Source organism: Macaca mulatta, chromosome 10, assembly GCF_049350105.2.
Source record: "Macaca mulatta isolate MMU2019108-1 chromosome 10, T2T-MMU8v2.0, whole genome shotgun sequence".
In the NCBI taxonomy this organism is placed as follows: Eukaryota; Metazoa; Chordata; class Mammalia; order Primates; family Cercopithecidae; genus Macaca; species Macaca mulatta.
The window spans coordinates 64,092,802-64,114,501 of record NC_133415.1 but is presented as its reverse complement, the minus strand read 5'-3'; the positions used below and the strand labels follow the sequence as shown (position 1 = coordinate 64,114,501).

The window sequence follows — 21,700 nt, the reverse complement described above, 5'->3', positions numbered from 1 at the left end:
ACAGCTGTTTGACATTTAACCCTTTTTCCATTGTTCACTATTACAAGTGATACTGCCCAAAGCATTCCTTTACATGTATCTGATTATTTCTTTGGGTCAATTCCTAGAAGTAAAAATGCTGAATCCAATTGTTTTCATACTTAAATGTTGATATACACATTCAGATCGTCTTCTAGAAAGAGGAAGTCATCTTTTTTCTCTAGTGCTTGTAGAAAGCCCAATGAAGACAAGTGGTAAGGAGCCAGAAATGGTGAAAGGGAAGTGAATGTCACTGTGACACCCACACCAGGGCATTCCGGAAAGGCAAAGCGGGACAGCTGGGGGGACACCAAGTTAGAGCCAGAAGAGGCACTGGAAACCTGTTGGTCTATTTTAAGCTTAAGGAAACTGAAGGCCGGAAAGGTTAAGCAACATCCCACCCAAGGCCAAGGTCCCGTAGCTCAGATGGATAGCTGTAAAATTCAGGGATAATTTTCAAAAAATGAAAAGACGTGACTCTCATACAAATACATTGTGTGTGTGTGTGTGCGTGTGTGTGTGTGTGTGTGTGTGTGTGTCAAAGTTTGATTTAACTCATTAATGAGATCAACAGGGCTTTAAAGCTGGCTCCAAATGGGGCAAAGATTGGGAAAGAGTCAGTGGGCAGAAGAATAACACCTTAAAGCAACTTTGTCATCTACTATGAGCCGCTTTTGCATTTCTACCTTAGAAGGTTAGAGGTCAGCTTACTATTGTCAGCATTCAACCACTTTTTGACTTTCAAACAACTCAACTTCAAAAAGTAGAACCCAATACAAACCTGGCTAAAGACATAAAGGGCAATACAATCAAAACCTTTGGGGTTCTCTTTTCTACTGGACAAACATCATTTGCAATTTATAGACCTTCCAGAAATTAGCATCTGACTTTACAGAGTCTGGGCCTTAATTAAAAAAAAAAAAAAAAAGAATCAGACAAAATACAAAATGACATCTGGGATGACACTTAGGTAGATGTGTTACACAGAGCCCAACTATGCCTTTGTGAGGGAACATTTTGTGCTTTATTTCAAGTTGGCATAGTTGTATCTGCTGTAAGGACAACCTTTTGTGGCTGAACTGTGTATGGGAGAACAAGGTTGATCTTCATGGCAAACCTACTCAAGCTACTCTCTAATGGAGTGTCTCTGAAGGCCGGGAGGCTGGAATGCCCCGCAGTCAGTTGTTGCTCTCATTTCCCAGGGAGTGGGCTCCAGGCTTTGTGTTTTCCCAGGAAGCTGAGGTGGAGCACCTGTTTACCATGTGGGAATCTGCTCTTGTCAGCCTTCCAGCTGGGGGATGGCAGATGCCGTGCGAGAGTCCTGGTTTTATACCCAGAGAAGGTTCCAGGGAGAGCTCAGGATGCTGGAGGGCCTGCCGGTCATCTGTCAGTTTCTATTTTGTAAATTCCAGGATGCTGGTCCCCACACAGCATGTTTGTCAATTAAACATCTTGGATGGTTGGATGCCTTCATATAAGAAATTTTTTGCCGGGCGCGGTGGCTCAAGCCTGTAATCCCAGCACTTTGGGAGGCCGAGACGGGCAGATCACAAGGTCAGGAGGTCGAGACCATCCTGGCTAATATGGTGAAACCCCATCTCTACTAAAAATACAAAAAATTACCTGGGCGTGGTGGTGGGTGCCTGTAGCCCCAGCTACTCGGGAGGCTGAGGCAGAAGAATGGTGTAAATCCGGGAGGTGGAGCTTGCAGTGAGCCGAGATCACGTCACTGCACTCCGGCCTGGTGACAGAGCTAGACTCCATCAAAACATAAAATAAAAATAAAAAATAAATAAAAATAAAAATAGAGATGGAGTCTTGCTGTGTTGCCCAAGCTGGTCTCAAACTCCTGGGCTCAAGTAATCCTCCCACCTTGGCCTCCCAAAGTGCTGGGATTACAGGTGTGAACTACACCTCTCAGCCAAATTTATTTTATTTTATTTTATTTTTGAGACAGAGTCTTGCTGTCACCCAGGCTGGAGTGCAGTGGCACAGTCTCAGCTCACTGCAACCTCCACCTCCCAGGTTCAAGGGATTCTCCTGCCTCAGTCTCCCAAGTAGTTGGGACTGCATTCGCCCGCCACCATGCCTGGCTAATTTTGGTATTTTTAGTAGAGACGGGGTTTCACCATACTGGTCAGGCTGGTCTCTAACTCCTGACTTTGTGATCCACCTGCCTCAGCCTCCCAAAGTGCTGGGATTACAGGCGTGAGTCACGGCACCCGGCCTCTCAGCCAATTTAATATTTAAAAGCAGAATTTTGACTTAAATGCCTACTTGGAATGTTATCATCTCTGCTGCTCTAAGCAGTGTGTCCTTGAATAAATAATCTGACCCCTTAAATTTCCTCAAGCTTAAAAAGGCGACAGGATGAAGGTTGCGTCCAAGGTTGCAGAGAGTTCTCGGAAGTGATGCTGGCAGAGCCCCCTAGCAGGCGAGCATCTGTAGTGTGCTGGTGGGGGGAGGGCTGAGTGACTTACACCCTCTTCCAAAGACAGAAGAGTGAGAGGTATGGTTTAAATGAGTGCTGCAGTGTGGGGTGGGGTCTGGGTGGCAGAATGCGTTGGCTAATTTTATCTGCTGGGAACACTGGTCTTCGGGCACATCCTGGGAGCAGGAGGGAGACTCCCCACCTTATGGTCCCCATGGACACTTGCATTCCACAGGGACATGGGGTCTGAGAAGCATGGATGGACTTACAGTGGACAGAATATTTGAAATTAGGAGAGCCCCAGAAAATGGAGCACCTGGTGCTCCTACTGAGTGGTGCTACCTCCTCGGGGGACCTCAAGGCATTGATGACGACGGTTTCATAGCTTTGGGCCTCTTGGACTTTTCTCCGATCTGAAAATCCCTAGAAACATCAGGTTGCACAGTGGCCTCAATGGAGACCAACACCTCTGCCAGAGGGGGCCTCTCACACCTCCAGAGAGAGAGTGGTTGGGACAAGAGAACCGTATCCCACACAGCTGGTGGTTCAGGCTGTCACAGCTGGCTTTGTTTGGTGCAGAGACCTTGAAGGGTCCCCAGGATCAGTCCGTGACCAGTGAATGCTGGGTTTTGGGGTGTAAATATCCTAGCTCCACACTCCTGATTGGGATAATTGAGATGAGACCTACATTGTCCTCAAGCTCCCTTTAAGATGGACCCAGGCCGGGAGCAGTGGCTCACACCTGTAATCCTAGCACTTTGGGAGGCTGAGGCTGGTAGATCACTTGAGGTCAGGCGTTCAAGACTAGCCTGGCCAATATGGTGAAACCCCATCTCTACTAAAAATACAAAGATTAGCCGGGCATGGTGGCATGCGCCTGTAATTGCAGGTGCTCTGGAGGCTGAGGCCGGAGAATCGCTTGAACCCAGGAGGCGGAGGTTGCGGTGAGCTGAGATCGTGCCACTGCACTCCAGCCTGGGTGACAGAGAGAGACCCTGTCACAAAACAAACAAACAAACAAAACCCCGACAGATCCAAATTTACCCTTAGGGGACTTCATCTGATATTGGACCTCTGCTCTCTGATCTCTTTCCCTCAGGGCTCCAACCCCCACTTCACTGTGCGTTTCTCTTGGGAGCACTTCCTGAGAGGCACTTTCACACAGTTCTTCAGCTCTGGGCCTGTTTCTGGGGAACATGACCTAGGACACCCCCCAACCTTCCTGCTTGGCCCTGCTCGGTGGGTTCTTCCTGGAGCCAGAGGTGCTCCCAAACGCCCCCACCTGGATGCAAATTCCACGGAGTAGGAAATGCTGTCCTTTGGTTCACTGTGGTCTCCTCAGCTCAGAGCAGTCCCTGGCACGCATTAGTTGTTGAGTGAATCAAGTGCTCTTCCCTCTCCGCCTTCCTCTTGGTGACTTCTCTGTTCATTTTCGTGCCAGGCAGGGGGTAAATCAGGACAGGGAGGAGGTGGAGCTTGGATCCAATCCATTATAACCTCAGCTGGACGGGATGGGGAACTTGCTGACGTGTGGCATCCACTAAAAAGAGACTGCTCGAGTTTTCAATTATCCACCATCAAAAAACACCAATGTGTTTGCACATCCAGGAGGCAGTGGTTCTCTTCTGATCCTGGGGAAGTTCTCATTGAGTGTAAAACGTTTGCTTTCAAACAATTAATAACGAAATTGTAAACTGTTCCTCTCAACATATAAAAGAGATCAAAGTGGGCTCCACCTTGCCAGGTGCTCCTCACCATACGTGGGAGAGGCTGTGAAGGGCCGAGAGGACATCCCTGTTTAGGCTGCACCCCTGATCAGTGGCACTCCCAGAGGCTTAGCCCAGAGTTGTTTTTATTTAAAAAAAAAAAAAAAAAAAAAAAAAAAAAAACTGTTTCGGCTGGGCATGGTGGCTCACGCCTGTAATCCCAGCAGTTTGGGAGGCAGAGGCAGGTGGGTCACTTGAGGTCAAGAGTTCGAGACCAGCCTGGCTAACATGGTGAAACCCTGTCTGTACTAAAAATACAAAAATTAGCCGGACATGGTGCATACCTGTAGTCCCAGCTACTCAGGGGCTGAGACAGGAGAATCGCTTGAACTCGGGAGGCGGAGGTTGCCGGTGACCCATGATCATGCCACTGTGCTCCAGCCTGGGCAACACAGTGAGACTCCATCTCAAAGAAAACAAAACCAAAAACAAAAGAACTATGTTTGAAATTACACTAAAGAGCAAACACTCCGATATAATCTTCAATTTGGTGCATGCTCACAGAAAAAGAAAAATAAGTTGTAAAAGGTGCATGTAGTATCTGTAGTTCAATGTGTGAAATACGGAAGCAGCTTGTGTGGCTGTATCTTGAAACAGTCCTCCTGCTGAGGCCTTGGTCTATTGCATCAGTTGTCTGAGGCCAGTGTTGTCTTAGATTACTCCATGACCTCTGAATTAATCAATGACCTTGGCAGTCACAGATGGCACCATACTCCTGCCTGTGGCTTTGCATTTTTAGGTTCAGTAATAAGAGAAATGACTGAAGCACCACAAGGGACGAAGTTCTTTCTCAGAGTGGTCACTAAGGCCTTCTGCAGCCCCAGTTAGTTTTAGCATTGGTGTTTTCAGTTAGATCTTGCATCTTCTGCTTAATATTTTTAAGAAGTGTTTACAGAGTACTTATTAAGCATCAGGCTTTGGGTCTACAATAGGAAAGAAAAATACATAATGTGAACTTTCACATTTTTATTTATTTTTTATTTTCTGAGTTCTGTTGCCCAGGCTAGAGTGCAGTGGCATGATCTCGGCTCACCACAGCCTCCCTCTTCTGGGTTCAAGCAATCCTCCTGCCTCAACCTCCTAAGTAGCTGGGATTAGAGGTGTGTGCTAGCACACCTGGCTAATTTTTGTATTTTTAGTAGAGACGGCGTTTCACCATGTTGGCCAGGCTGGTCTCGAACTCCTGAGCTCAAGTGAGCTGCCTGCCTTGACCTCCCAAGATATTGGGATTATGGTGTGAGCCACTGCACCTGGCCACAAATTTAAGATACTATTAATTATAACACACACTCTTATTTTATATACCATCAAGAAAAAGAGCCCTGCCACTTTTTTTTTTTTTTTTTTTTTTGAGACGGAGTCTGGCTCTGTCACCCAGGCTGGAGTGCAGAGGCGCGATCTCGGCTCACTGCAAGCTCCGCCTCCCGGGTTCACGCCATTCTCCTGCCTCAGCCTCCCGAGTAGCTGGGACTACAGGCGCCCGCCACCTCGCCCGGCTAGTTTTTTGTATTTTTTAGTAGAGACGGGGTTTCACCGTGTTAGCCAGGATGGTCTTGATCTCCTGACCTCGTGATCCACCCGTCTCGGCCTCCCAAAGTGCTGGGATTACAGGCTTGAGCCACCGCGCCCGGCCAGCCCTGCCACTTTTATACATCATTGACGATAGGATACAAATGATTTCAGGGATAACATTTTGAAAATCTTCTAACTGAAATGTGCTGACTTATGTCTTCATGGAGCTCAGGTTGAAGAGGCCTGCAGCCGCATAGGTCGAATATTAGTGACTTGTTCGGTTGTATTATTACTGACAAACATGCTGTGTGGGGACCAGCATCCTGGAATTTACAAAATAGAAACTGACAGATGACCGGCAGGCCCTCCAGCATCCTGAGCTCTCCCTGGAACCTTCTCTGGGTATAAAACCAGGACTCTCGCACGGCATCTGCCATCCCCCAGCTGGAAGGCTGACAAGAGCAGCCTCCCAAAGTGCTGGGATTACAGGCGTGAGCCACTGCGCCTGGCCTCTATTTTTAAAAATAGATGATATTAAATTATCCATTGTGTTTATTTCCTTTAGATACTACCATGTACTAATGTGAACTAAAATCATAAAGTTATTCACACCAAAATACTCATTTCACTTAACTTAGAGGATAGGGGTGGGTGGCTTATTACATTTTTTTCTGCATACTGTTATTTGAGGAGAAAAATGGAATTAAAAGATAGTGAATGCTGCTTTTTGGTAAATAGAACATCCTGATTTTGACTAAGGTGGTGTCTTGAACCAGCAGGGCTAGGATGGACAATTGAATAAATGCTGTCGAGCTCATTTCCATTTGCAATGAAAAATAAAGGGCAGAGTTCTATTTCATACCTCCACCTCTTCATACCCCCACCTTTATACCCCCACCTTCATATCCCCACCTTCCATACCCCAACCTTTATACCCCCACCTTCATACCGCCATGTTCATACTCGCACCTTCATACCCCCACCTTCCATACCCCACCTCTTCATACACCCACCTTCATACCCCCACATTCATACCCCACATTCATATCCCACCCCTTCATACCCCACCTCTTCATTCCCCACCTTTATACCCCCACCTTCATACCCCACCTTCATACCCCCACCTTCATACCCCCACCTTCATACTCCTACCTTCATACCCCCACCTTCATACTCCCACCTTCATACCCCGACCTTCCATACCCCACCTCTTCATACATCCACCTTCATACTCCCACCTTCATACCCCACCCCTTCATACTCCCACTTTCATACCCCACCTCTTGATACCCCCCACTTCATACCCCCACCTTCATATCCCCACCTTCCATACCCCACCTTCCTACCCCCACATTCATACCCCACCTCTTCATACCCCCACCTTCATGCCCCCACCTTCATACCCCCACCTTCATATTCCACCTTCCATACCCCCACCCTCATACCCCCACCTTCATATCCACCTCTTCATACACCCACCTTTCATACCCCCACCTTCATGCCCCCACCTTCCATACCCCCACCATCCATACCCCCACCTTCCTTACCCCACCTTCTTACCCCCACCTCTTCATACCCCACCTCTTCATACCCCCACCTTCATACCCCACCTTCCATACTCCCACCTTCGTATCGTACCCCCACCTTTCATATTCGTACCCCCACCTTTCATACCCCACCTTCATACCCCTACCTTCATACCCTACCTTCCATACCCCCAACTTCGTATCATACACCCACCTTTCATACCCCACCTTCATACCCCCACCTTCATACCCCACCTTCCATACCCCCACCTTCATACCCCCACCTTTCATACCCCACTTCCATACCCCCACCTTCATACCCCACTTTCCATACCCCCACCTTCGTATCCCCACCTTCATACCCCACCTTCATACCCCTATCTTCATACCCCACCTCCATACCCCACCTTCCATATCCCCACCTTCATACCCCCACCTTCATACCCCCACCTTTCATACCCCACTTCCATACCCCCACCTTCCTACCCCCACTTTCACCCCCACCTTTCATAGTCCACCTTCATACCCCACCTCCATACCCCCTCCTTCATACCCCCACCTTTCATAGCCCACCTCCATATCCCCACCTTCCATATCCCTACCTTCCTACCCTTGCCTTCCATACCCCACCTTCCATACCCCTACTTTCATACCCCTACCTCTTTGTGCCCCTCCTCTCACCACACCCCAGCCTTTGGGTAAATTTGCAAAAAAAAAAAAAAAACACAAAACACAAAAAACTACCCTCTGGGCACATTCCTTAGCCTGCAGAAGGTGCCTGAGGCAGGCAGAGCCAACCCAGGGTGCAGTGCTTAACAGGCTGGAGGAACTCAGCTCTGGCCATGTTGTAGTTATTTCTTGCTGCCTAGTCCTGACTTTACACCATGCACAAAACTAAATTCCAGATGAAGGAAAGGCCTACAAATAAATAAATACATCATCTATAAACAGGCAAAGCTGTATACACTGTATAAGTCTTAGCAGAAAATAAAGGAGACTTTATTACTTCAAGATGAGGCACTTCTTTCTAGGCAAGAGTTAATAAGCAACAGCCATATTGGAAACTTGGATAAATTTGCTTCTATCATCATTAAAAGCATAAGAAAATTTTAAAGGCAGAAAAACAATGAGAGAGAACATATGTGAAATATATCAGACAATGGATTCATATACACAACCAACTTACGCAACTTAATTTTTGAAAATCAAGAAACCACAAAATAGGCAACAGATGAATGGAAAGGCAATTCCTTGCAAGAGGAAATAGAAATAAACGATACAAATTTAATCAGGGCTAAGCAAATGAAAACAAAACAAAATCATTTCTGTTCATCAGATTGGTCTGTTTAAATGTTTGATAATATCAATCATTGACAAGCAGTGTGGACACTTTCACAGATGGCAGGGGCAGTGCAGAAGGGCACAGCCACCCGCGGAGCACTGTGGCACCAGCTCAGAACCTGCTACATGCATAGACCCCGGCATTTTCTCTGAGGTTTCACACAGTACACAAGGGAACATGCACACAGGTGACCATCACAGCCCTGCCTGTGATGGATAGCAAAACGCTGGAAACAACTAAGCGTCTATCGAAATAGAATGGATATGTGGATTGTGGTATATCCCTATGGTGGAAAACCATTCCCACTTACAACAGTTGAACCAGGGCTTCATGTGTCAATGTGGATAAAACTCATTACAATTTGTTGTGTGAAATTAGTAAGCCAGTACAATTCCACTGGGTGGAGAAAACACAGATGATACCATTCAAGGATGATACACACAAAACTGATTACAGTGGTTACATCTGAGTAAGTGAAGGAGATTATGGGTGATGGTCAAGGGAGATTACTTTCAACTACAATCATTTATTTTCTTTAATTAAAATATGTTCATTTGTGATGTTTGTAACTACAATTTCAAAAATGTAAATGCAAACACCCTTGGGAGGAGTAACACACAAAGTTGAAAGAAAAGAAGCAATGTTCTGCAAAGATGCGCTTGCGTCATTGTCCAGGTGCCCCTCTGCGCTTGCGTCATTGTCCAGGTGCCCCCCTCTGCGCTTGCGTCGTTGTCCAGGAGCCCCCTCTGCGCTTGCGTCGTTGTCCAGGTGCCCCTCTGCGCTTGCGTCGTTGTCCAGGTGCCCCTCTGCGCTTGCGTCGTTGTCCAGGTGCCCCTCTGCGCTTGCGTCATTGTCCAGGTGCCCATCTGTAAGTGAAGGGCAAAAGCCTCCATTACCTTTTTGTTTCCCAGGTGACAGTTCCTGGGGGCAAAGGTCATTTGAAAGTTTGGAGGAAGCTCATTATTTTCCAGACTGGTTTAGAAAAACCGTTACATGAGAGGTACCCACCACACCAGGAGGTTCCTCAGCCAAGCAGAAGCAGACGGTAGAGAGAACTGTTTGGGTAATGTGTTTTTTTAGAATCTGGAAGTAGGTCTGATACCGCAGAGCTGATTCCGGGATTATAAATGCTTACCACACCTCAAGGCCAAGTTGATGCCCTTGGGGAATGGAAATTCCATAGCCGGGAGCCAAGGACTTGACTTTTCCCACACCCTAGGTTTCAAGTCTTCAACATATCAGAAACACATCCCTTTTCAAACCACTGATAACATTCCTGAATGAGACTTGGAATTTGAAGAGCTCTGTATCAGGACTTGTGCCATAAGCACTTTCTTATTTGACTTTTACTTGACCTTCAAGATAATTTTTCTCCTTTTATGTAACCCTAAAAGAAAGAAAGCAAGACTTGGGGTCCCTCCCTTTACCCTCCTCCCTGCAGCTTCCTATGCATGCAAAGAAGCATACAACAACTTTTCCCTCTATTAGGGGACATTCGGCGCCTAGTAGGCAAATCTCTAGGTTAGAGGCTTCTAAGCAGACAGGCAGAAGGAGATTGGACTCCACAGACACTGTTTCTTTGTAGTCCCAGGTCTCTGCTGCTGGTGATTAAATGATCTCTTTCCAGGATGGGAGGTATATGAATCCGTTTTAAGTGTCTTTTAGTATCAGCTCTCTGGTTAATAACAAATGCCATTAATATAAAGAGATAATTTGTTATTTGTTTGTTTGTTTGTTTGTTTGTTTTATTATTGTTATTTTTTTGAGATGGAGTCTCGTGCTGTCGCCCAGGCTGGAGTGCAGTGGCAACATCATGGCTCACTGCTGCCTTGAACTCCTGGGCTCAGGTGAGCCACCTACCTCAGCCTCCTGAGTAGCTGGGACTACAAGGCACACGCCACCATGCCCGGCTAATTTTTTTTGTTTGTTTTGGAGATGGAGTCTCGCTCTGTTGCCCAGGCTAGAGTGCAGTGGTGTGATCTCGCTTCACTGCAACCTCCATCTCCTGGATTCAAGCAAGTCTCTTGCCTCAGCCTCCTGAATAGCTGGAACTACAGGTGCACGCTGCCATGCCCAGCTAATTTTTTGTATTTTAGTGGAGACGAGGTTTCACCGTGTTGCCCAGGCTGGTCTCAAACTCCTGAGCTCAGGCAATCCACCCACCTCAGCCTCCCAAAGTGCTAAGGTTATAGGCGTGAGACACCGCTCCCAGCCAATTTTTTAATTTTTTGTAGAGTCAAGGTCTCTCTATGTTGCTTAGGCTGGTCTCAGACTCCTGGGCTCAAGTGATCCTCCTGCCTCGGACTTCCACAGAACTGGGATTATAGGCATAGGTTACTGCACCTGGACAAGAGATCGTTTAAATAGGAAGAGTATTAGAGAGTATTTAGGTGCCTATTGAAGTGTTTTATTTTGTTTTTGAGATAGAGTCTCGCTCTGTAGCCCAGGCTGGAATGCAGTGGTGTGACCTCGGCTCTCTGCGACCTCCACCGCCTGGGTTCAAGCGATTCTTCTGCCTCAGCCTTCAGAGTAGCTGGAAATGCAGGCGAACACCACCACGCCTGGCTAATTTTTGTATTTTTAGTAGGGATAGGGTTTCACCATGTTGACCAGGCTGGTTTCGAACTCCTGACCTCAGGTGATCTGCCCACCTCAGCCTCCCAAAGTGTTAGGATTACAGGCGTGAGCCACCGTGCCCAGCCTATTGCAGTATTTTAATCTCATTGTCCATTTTATTCCTCCAGTGACCTTCCCTTGATATCATCAGCCCTAGCTTTGGGGGTTTAAGGATGAGGGCACCCAAATAGGTCGCCCAAGGTGACCCAGCCAACCGGGGCCCGAGATAGGATTTAAAGACAGGTTTTTCTGAGCCAAAAGCTGGTATGCCTACCCGTACTCCCAGCTGCCAGGTCACCAGTCAGAGCTGCAAGCCAGACTGCCTCGAAATTGCACAAGGTTGCTGCCTGAAGAATGGCCCTTTGGATGAGGTCCCCGCCTACTGAGAAATTACGCAGAATGATTACAAAATGGTACAAATTACTGTAGACTCCTGCACCAGACTGGAACTCAGCAGGCCCAGCCTTGCCCAGCCCCAGCCCTGGGTGTGACCTCAAAGGGCTGGGAAAGAACTTGAGCCTTCTCCGGTTGTTCTCTCGCCCTTGGCCAGGATGCCAGCTCTTATGCAGGAGAACTCAGGTGAATACCTCGGGCTTCTCAAGGTGTGTTATGCATCAATGCAGGACAAGGGAGTGGACCCAACCCCTGGCCTGCCTTCCTCTCCCTCTTGTGGTCACCAGCACCCACTTTTCTTCCCTGGAAGTCCCCAGCCAGGCCAGCAACCCACTCTCTCCCAGCTTCTAAAGGCAGCACATCACCCCTCTGTCCTGCTGTACATGCCTGCAGGGAAAAGCAAACACAGGCAATGCCCTGGCGAGCTCTCAGTGGAGGTCTGCTGTGCTCTATAAGGATAGGTGGCTATCCCTTGGGTTGGGGTCTTTGTTGCTGCTTGTGGGATTTTCTGGGAATGATGCAGCTGTGTAGGGTGTTTGATGTAAGAACCATCGTCTCATCAACTTTGTGCCTTGCCAGCCTTGTCCTGTCTGACCCTCTGGCTGCACTGAATTACAGCCACGTGGCTCTGCCACCACTTTCCCAGGTGTCCACAGCCGAGCAGGGCTGTAGCGAGCGGCACTCACTCACCAGCTTTGCAGATATGTAGACAGCCCCTCCCCCTGCTTGCAGGAACTCTGCACAGGTACGGGGATGTGTTGGAGGCTGGGGTTGTGTAAGTGGGTCTGGAGAAACTTCAGTTAGTAGCACCAGTTTTTTGTGTTTTTGTTTTTGGATTTTTTGTTTGTTTGTTTTGTTTTGTTTTGTTTTGAGACAGTCTGGCTCTGTCACCCAGGCTGGAGGGCAGTGGCTCAATCTTGGCTCACTGCAACCTCTGCCTCCCGGGTTCAAGCGATTCCCCTGCCTCAGCCTCCCAAGTAGCTGGGATTATAGGTACATGCCACCATGCCCAGCGAATTTTTGTATTTTTAGTAGATGGGGTTTTATCATGTTGGCGAGGCTGGTCTCAAACTCCTGACCTCAAGTGAACCACCCGCCTCAGCTTCCCGAAGTGCTGGGATTATAGGCGTGAGTCACCACACCGGGCCTGTAGCACGAACTGCTATTGGCTTTGACATGGGAAAGCTGACATTAAAACTGGCCTCCTTTGTTGGGTGACAAGTTATTTCTGCCCTCAAAGAAGGAAATTTTGAAGAAGCAAGTGTAAGGGATGAGATCGAAAGTCTGTGAGAATTAGAAACAAACAAATAAATCAACACAAACTTGTCCAAAAACAACTTTAAAAAACACGCAAAATCCCTTCAGTGGGACAAAATCCAATCCCCAGACGGGAAGAAGTGTTTTGTGATGCTAACTGCTGCTGGCGGAGGGCCCAGGGGGTATATACACATGATTCTGAGAGGGAGGACTGGCCCTGGAACACTAAACTCCGGTCCATTCGTGAGATTAAATCCCTCTGTGCTCTGGGACAAGTGAGTCAGGACTGAATGGAAGGGGAGGGAAAAGCTGGTGCGGGGGGAGGTGGGGCTGGGGGGATTCGGGGGACCAAAAAAAAAAAAAAATCCCCACATCCAGCAGGGAAGGGTCCACAGCGATCCAGTCAAGTGCAACCTCTGTGCTTGTCCACCCTCGTGCCTTGGGGTCATGGCGCCTTCCTCTGCACTAGAGATAGGTGGCATGGCATGATTGGTGACTTGGCATGGGAGTGCTCCTGAGTGACAGCCACAGATTGTAGCTTCTTGTGTGTGGCCAGATGTAGAGAAGGAATCAAGGAGGAAACTTGGAGGTCTGGAGATCCAGCCAACAGCATCGGCAAGAGTGGTACCCAGACAAAAACAGCCTGGCTGGAGGGAATCAGCTGCTGCCCATTCTGATGAGAATCAAGGCCATTTGGGGTTTTTATGTCCAAATCAATATGGTGGTTGTGAAGGTAACCAAAGTGTGGAGAGGGAAATGTAGCCAGTGACGGGGCTTCCTTCTGGGGTGGGAGTCCTCTCTTTGAGGTTTGCCAGAGGCTGTGGCCGGCCCTCCCTCACAAGGCCCTCTGCTTCTGGTGGGTGTGTGGCTCTCCTGTTTGGTGCCACAGCCACAGTCCAGAATGAAGCAGGGCCTAGTCCCAGGGTGGTGGGACTTCAGCAGAGCCGCCCAGACTCCCCTGAACCCCTTCCTTGCTTCTACCTTTTTAGTCCCTTCACTCCTTCCATTTTCATACACACCACCCTTTCTTTGTCTTGGTTTCCTAAAATTTTGGTTACAAAGCGCGTTAAGCATACAGAAAACCACACATGACACTAAAATACCCATCACTCAGCGCTGTCAAATGTCATCGTTTCGCCATTTCATTTTAAGAGATAAAATCTTGCCAAGCACAGTGGCGCCTGTCTGCTGTCCCAGAGCTTTGGGAGACCAAGGTGGGAGGACTGCTTGAGTCCAGGAGTTCAAGATCAGCCTGCGCAACACAGCAAGAAAATGTGTCTACAAAATAAATACATAAATAAAATCTCACACGTGACCGAGCCACTTGGCCTGTGAACACTTTCATCCATTTCTCCTGTCTAGAGGTAACCACTATCCTGGATTAGGGTTATAACCCCATACATATTGGGATAGCTTTTGGGCCTATGTATGTATCTATAAACATACAGTACAGTTTTGCATGTTTTTAAAATTTTAATAATATAACATGTAACAGTATTTTATTTTAAAAATTTTTTTTATAGAAACAGAGTCTCACTATGTTATCCAGGCTGGTCTCCAACTCCTGGTCTCAAGCAATTCTCCCACCTTGGCCTCCCAAAATGCTGGGATTACAGGCATGAGCTACCACATCTGGCCTAATAATATATTTTTAAACTTAACATAGACAAAATAGTATCCTATCAACATGTTATCGATATAAATATTATTGAGATACAAATACATATTTTGGGGTGTACAGGTGATATTTTGATATATGTATGTAATATGTAATGATCAAATCAGGGTAACTGGGATATCCATCCATGTATCTTTTTCTTTGTGTTGGGAACGTTTGCATGGTTTTAAACTTCATATACTGAATGTAATGTTTCTTGATTTGCCTTTTTTTTGCTTTCAAAAAAAGCCTTTTGAGCTTTTATGTTTATGCATGTGTTCATACATACAGTTCCGGTTCATTAATTTTTAATTGCCATGTAGCATTTTATACTTCAATTAATTTATCTATTCTATTAATGGACCCTTAGGTGCTCTCACAAATAATGGTGCAACAAATATTCTTGCAAAGGTATTTTTGTGCCCACGTGCAAGTTTAGTCTCTAAAGTACACATATAGGTTTGTGTATCTTTGTTGCCTACAAGATGTTGCCAAGTTGCTTTCCAAAGTAACTCTGAGGTCAATACTCCTCCAGCAGTGTAAGAGGTGCCATGGTTTGAATATGCTCTCTAAGACTCATGTTGAAATTTAATTGCCATTGTAATGGTATTAAAAGGTGAGATCTTTAAGACATCATTAGGTCATGAGGGCTCTGCCCTCGCAAATGAATTAATGCCATTATCTTGGTAGTAGGTTCGTTTTCAAAGACGTGGTTTCCTGTCAAAAAGAATGAGCTTGGCCGATTTCCTCTCCCTGTCTCCACTCACTTCTGCCTTCCGCCATGGGATGACCCTTACCAGATGCCAGAGTCATGCTCTCGGACTTTCCAGCTTCCAGAACTGTGAGCCAAATAAACTTCTGTTCTCAATAAATTAGCCAGTCTGTAGTATTCTGTTATAGCAACAGGAAACAGAGAAAGACAAAGGGGATCCTGTTTTCCCACATCCTAGAATATTTGGCATTGTCAGACTTTTAAAAGAAACTTTGCCGCAGAGATGTGTATAAAATAGAATCTCCTAATCATTTTCTCTCTCAAGGCCCCAGTGCTTCTGGAAGCTCCCCTTCTGGTCCTTACTGCAGTCACAGGCACCGAGGGGATGGATCAAGCATGAAGGGCTTGGCTGGCTTCCCTTCTTCTGACCCTCTAAGTCCTGGGAGTATCCATAGCTATCTGCTGGGCCCCCTTCTCCACTGACCTCTCTCCTTAGATAATCTGTCCCTGCCACAGTGCTTTAGAATGCCAACCACACCTGCCAGTGACTTCCAAATGTAGAAAAATCTCCTTGCAGAGTGTCAGAAGCTACTTTACAGATTTATTTGATGGCTGATAAGCAACTGAAATAAAATTTAACCTGCCCAAAGTTCAACGTGGTTTCCTTCTCAGGTCTAATTCCTCCCCATTGCTCCCATCTCAGTCAAGGGCAATGCCGTTTATTAATTGCTCAAACCAAACACTTGGGAACCATCCTTGATTCTTCTCTTTCCACCACCCCCACATTCAATCCATCAAATTATATCAATTTCTATGTCAAATAGTTCCTAAATTCCCCCCTTCTTTCTAGTTCCACTGCTACCACCTTGGTCCAAGCTACATCATCTCTTGCCTAGACCACTGTAGTTGCTCCTAGCTGGTCTTCCTGTTTCTCATCTCACCCTTTCCAACCACCTCAGTGCCAAGGTGATCGGTTTAGACCATAAAACACTTGTAAAATGCCATTCCCCTACTTAAGACCTTCCAGTGGTTCTTACCACAGAAGACTCAAAGTGATGAATGCTATGATCTAGAAGTTGGCAAGATCTGATCCCTGCCTGCTTCTCCTCCTGCACACCTTCCTCAGCTCCAGAACTTTCTCTCCATGTGGAGGGCTCTTCCTTTGATCTTTTTATGGCATTCTTGTCATTCAAGGCTCTATCACTTAAAAAAGACTTGGCCTGACCCACCCGCCCTGGTCCATGTGGCCCCTTCGTTGCTCCCACAGCATTACCTTCATCTGTCTTCATTCTGGAACTGCTCAGTGCTTGGTTCTGATGTCTTTCTGCCCCACCAGAATCTCATCTCCAGAACTGAGATCTTCTCAGCTCCACTGCCCATTTGTAGTGCCTGGCATGAAGCAAAAGCCTATAAAAGTCGAAATAATGAGTGAATAGATGAGGTCACATTTTAGAACAAGCTTTAAGCACAAATGAAGTTTCCCTCCCAGAGTCTGGGTGAGATAAAAGCTACTTGAGACAAGACAACATTTCTCTTTAGTGAGAGCAGTGGTTCTCAAACTTCTTAGCCTCGGGACCCCTTGATGCTCTTAAAAATTATTATTATTGTTGTTATTTTTTTGAGATGGAGCCTCACTCTGTCACCCAGGCTGGAGTGTGGTGGCATGATCTCGGCTCACTGCAGCCTCCACCTCCTAGGTTCAAGTGATTCTCCTGCCTCAGCCTCTGGAGTAGCTGGGACTTACAGGCGCCTACCACCACGCCCGGCTAATTTTTTTTGTATTTATGTACAGATGGGGTTTTGCCATGTTGGCCAGGCTGGTCTTGACCTCCTGACCTCAAGTGATCCGCCTGCCTCGGCCTCCCAAAGTGCTGGGATTCCAGGCATGAGCCACTATGCCCGGCCAATGCTCTTAAAAATTATTGAGGACCCCAAAGAACTTACGTGTGTGTGAATCATATCTATAAATAGTTGCTATATTAGAAATTTAAATGAAGAAATTTTAAAATGCTTATTTTAAAACAATAATGGACCTATTACATGTTAATGTAAATAACATTTGTATGAAAAATTACTATGTTTTTGTAGATGTAAATAACATTTGTATGAAAAATTACTATGTTTTCAAAAAATAGTGAGCAGAGTGGCACCCTTGAGAACAGCTACTCTACACTTACAGTGCCTAGTACGCGCCGGGAAAGACTCTGTTGAATGAGTGAATAGGAGAGTGAAAGAATTTAGACCAGTCTGAAGGATCAGATGCAGGTGCACGGATAGGTGGGGATCTGAGATGGGGCCACCTTTTCCCCTAGATGGCCCTGGGGCCCACTTCCCCTCCTCCCTACTCACCCACCCCAGCCTCACTGAGTCCTTTCTCCTCCCTTTCCCCAACAATCTTCTCTCCACAGCAGTGCAAAAATAGAACAAGAAATCATTTTGATGTCTTCAGAAATCAGTGTGTATGCTGGATATGTCTTTTCAAGAAGCTCACTTCTATAACCAAAATAATGATTGTATGAATTTCAGTCCTTCAAAGGGGGTTCCTTTGGATTGTTTCCCTTGCCAAATGGATATTGAGGCCCAATTTTGCCAGGATGTATTTATTCTGTCTATATTCATGTTGAGAAAGCTAACTGGGTGTTATATTGTCTTCCTTATTACAATACTGAAACCTAACAAACTGGATATCATATTCTTTTCCTTATTACAATACCGAAACCTAAGTTCTTCCCCTTTCTAAGGAGAAGCTGCCTCCTCCCCCTTTATTTTTTCCTCTGGCCAGAGGAAATTCACAGAGCCAAGATTAAAAAAAAAAAAAAAGAAATAGAAAAAGATGGTCATCTCTGTTCCTACTGAAGAGCCTGAGCTCCCCGGGCGCTGTGGGCATGCCACGCCTCTCCACTTCCTGACGTCATACTATTTTTGTCTTTGAATAGCTCATTGACACAATTGCCTCGGAGATCGGAGAACTGAAACAGGAGATGGTGCAGACAGATGTCAGCCTGGAAAATGGCCTGGAACCCGCTGAAACCCACAGGTGACCAGATACACGGTTAGGTGATGGGTGCGAGAAAGAGATCGAGTGAACCCTGGCACTGCCAAGGGCTGACTTGCAGTCACTCCTCAGAAGTCCGGGAACTGGGAGTGTGGTGGCAGCTCTAGATGAAATCCTCTGTAGGAGGTGGGAGTGGCCTAGGAACTAGTTGTCTGCTTGCTTCTTTTAATCACTTTGAAGGCACTTGAACTTTACACTCTCTCGATTCCTCCTGGCACCAGAACCCGGAAACCTAAAATTGTCTGTGCCATATCCACCTACTCCCAATGATGGAAACAGTAACGCAGCGAGATCCAGCGTGTGCAAAGTAGAATTCAGTGTAGCCGTGTGAGTCTCCAGAAGGCTTACAGGGGAGCAGCTAAAGAGGATGGACTCATTTTGCATTCTCAGGTCAGAAAAAACCCCAGCAGTCTCCAAAACCATTAACCTGAAAAGCCATTTAGCGATTGGAAACTGGATGTGGTTGTAAATTAGATACAAAGGGAAGACGGCGTGCTGTGCTGTTGAAGCCAATACCTGTGCAAGTACTGCACGCTGTCTGAATAGGAGGCAAGGGATTAGTCTGTACCCGGAGAAAAGGGGTGCAAAAGTCGGGCGGTGGTGGGGAGTTGAAGGTGACCTCTTCCAACTTTGATGCTAACAAGATAACAATATAATGGCTGTAAAAAGACACAGACACTTCGTGCCTTAGAGGCCAGATTCATTAACAGCTTCCCCTTTCTCCCAGAAAGTGGGGCTGAGCCTGCCTGGAGCAGTGTGAGGCTGATTTATGGAGTGGGTTTTGCTTGCGAGTCATGCAACAGGCAGGCCAGCCAGATGGTTCTGGTTGTCCAGGCAAGTTTCAAACCAGCCCGACTAGTTCCCCGCCATACGCTGAGGGGAGAGAGCACCATCCCTTCCAGCACTTCGCAGCTGGCAGGTGGTACTTTGACACCCGATGTCTCTGGGGGAACAGCACTCTCCCTTAATTCTCTGTGCCTTCCCTTTCCTTTCCTTCCCTACAAAATGATGGGGGTGAACCAGATGGTCCCCTTGCTCCTTTCAGCACACCCAGCATTCTATGATTGTTCTTGGCCTCAATGTGAAAGTCTTATTTTTTCCCCGTAAACTAGACAAATGCATAATGATTTTCAGGTAGTGACTCTGCCTCACCTCCAGTGTAGTTTCAAACATCGTGGAACTTTAGCCAGGGAATTTCTCTTTATCCTGTGCCTTGTTGAGCTAAATTTTAATTGGGAGTCTAGGCTGATAACAACAGAAAAGAGAGCTTTGGTAGCACTGATTTCTCTCATAGCCAGGAAAGGTGGCTCTGTGAGATCAACCCCAAGCTCCACAGATGACAGACACCCGGACACAGAGCGGCAGAAACCCTTCCCCTGCATATCAGCACGGGGGATTTTGGGGGTGTAAGAAGGCCGTTCTGAACATGTGAGGGGCCATCGAGATCTTGTTTTCTGACTCCGGTGGGTATTAGAGTGAGAGCCGGGTGGTTGCTTAATCTTTCACATTTCCTTCCATCTTTTCCTTTTCAGATGTAAGAATAACTGTAAGCAGTCCACAATAGCCTTTTTTCCCAGATGAATGTCACTTTGAATGCTATGTTGCTTAATTCATGAATTGATAAATTTGCAGAGGCATTTTACTTGGCTTTTTTTTTTTTTTAACGGAAATGAAAGAGGAAAAAGCAAGATGAGTTGTCTTTATTTAACAACATAGGTCATGTTGGCCATGTGGCAACACTGTTCATGTTAAACTACTGTTCTAAGTTGCTTATAGCGACTAACTTATGGCATCTTCCTAACACTCCTAGGAGGGAAAGCTCTTTGGGTCTGCATTTGACTGATGTGGAAACTGTGTGCTGTGGGGGAAAAGCTACATAGTTTTGACTTCTGTGCTAGAGTCTCTTGCTGATTTTTAAGAAGTAGTGGTTTTGCTTTTAATTTCTTCATTTTATCCAATGGAGCTGTCAGGAGGGCCAGTTCCGTTATTTCCAAGATCAAGGAAAAGTATAGCTGTGGCCACAATTCAGCCTGGCACAGAGCAGCAGCCAAAGGGGAGAGGAGGGAAGAGGAAAGCAGACCAGTAGGTAGCAGAGTTGCTTTCAGCAAAACCCCTGCAGAAGGAAGTAGTGGGCACCCCCAGCCCCTGGCTCTGCACATCTGATGGCTGCAGGAAATGCACGGCAGTCAGCTTCCTCTGCGCTTCGTACTCTGTGAGTGTGAGCTGGGACAGGGAGTCGCCTATCCCACCACAGCCACCACGAAATGTCTATGGTTCCTTAGTTGATGGAATACCAGATTAAGCACCAAGCTAGTCCCCTAGGTTAGGAATCACTATTCCTCTAGCTGTATTAGTGTTTGGTTGCTCTTTCGTGGTTAACATCGGGATGACCTTGATCTTTAACTTTTTCTTGCGCCATGGACTCCTTCTCTGAATAATCTTTTAAATGCATAGAATAAAGTCTACAGGATGTCATGGGAAAAACAATTATGGTGAAGTCCAGTGATCAGAAGATTTCAGTGTGTGTTTCAGCGTGTGCTTTCATGGCATAGGCGCTTCTTTTTTACACGTGACAGATAGGCATAAATGACACAATCTCTGTAACAGCTGTGACGACAGTGAAACCTCTGTGGTTTCTGTTGGTGATAAAGTCACAGGTCTTGATAATACTACTGTGGTTTGTTGCCTACAATCAAAATGGAAGGAAGTTCATTCAGAATGAGGCTAGGGAAAGTGAAGATGTCAGTTTTGGCCCGGTGGCCAGTGCCCACCTCCCAGCCTGTCTCCTATCAGCGTCGTCTGCCATGGTCCATCTGCCCTCCTTTTTGGGACGCTTGCTTGGCTTGACTTCTGGGACCCCACACCTCCCTGGGATCCTCTTAGCTGTCCTGCTGCTGCCCCCAGTGCCCTGACTGGTTCTTCTTTTTCTCCCTAAACTCCAGCCCTGGAGAACCTGGAGATCACACTTTGAGCCTCTCCTTTTCTATTTTTTGTTTGTTTGTTTTGAGATGGAGTCTCACTCTGTCACCCAGGCTGGAGTTCAGTGGCACAATCCTGGCTCAAAGCAGCCTTGACCTCCTGGGCTCAAGCGATCTTCCTGTCTCAGCCTCCCACGTCGTTGGGACCACAGGTGCCCGCCACCACACCCAGCTAATTTTTTTTTTTTATTTTTGATAGAGATTGGGGTCTCTCTGTGTTGCCCAGGTGGGTCTCAGACCCCTAAGCTTAAGGGATCCTCCCACCTCATCCTCCCAAAGTGCTGAGATTACAGGTGTGAGCCACTGCGCCCGGCCGAGCCACTCCTTTTCACTCTTCACACCTCTCCTCTCTCCCACTAACTTTGTACAAGGTACTTTAAAAAATATCTGTGCCTCAGTATTCTTACCATTAAAATGGGAATAATAACAGAGTTACC

General features: G+C 46.7%; 1 protein-coding gene and 1 long non-coding RNA gene across 16 annotated transcripts in view; one reads left to right on the top strand and one right to left on the bottom strand.

Annotated features, from left to right (window-relative positions):
• RIN2 (Ras and Rab interactor 2) overlaps nucleotides 1-21,700 on the top strand; it is a 254,564-nt gene that overhangs the window by 166,242 nt on the left and 66,622 nt on the right. For 10 of the 15 annotated variants that reach the window (XM_015149571.3, XM_077951113.1, XM_015149572.3 and 7 more), the window contains one exon: nucleotides 18,167-18,267. In XM_015149571.3, coding sequence (XP_015005057.1) covers nucleotides 18,167-18,267 — 101 coding nt within the window. Of the gene's footprint in view, nucleotides 1-15,208; nucleotides 15,360-18,166; nucleotides 18,268-18,506; nucleotides 18,676-21,700 lie in introns of all 15 variants that reach the window. The other 5 variants (XM_077951116.1, XM_077951117.1, XM_077951115.1 and 2 more) reach the window with 2 other exon arrangements.
• Nucleotides 8,227-12,794, bottom strand: LOC144332030 (uncharacterized). Its single transcript, XR_013399734.1, has 2 exons — nucleotides 11,486-12,794; nucleotides 8,227-9,461 (listed from the first exon to the last, which is right to left on the bottom strand). It is a non-coding gene; the product is annotated as an uncharacterized LOC144332030 (long non-coding RNA).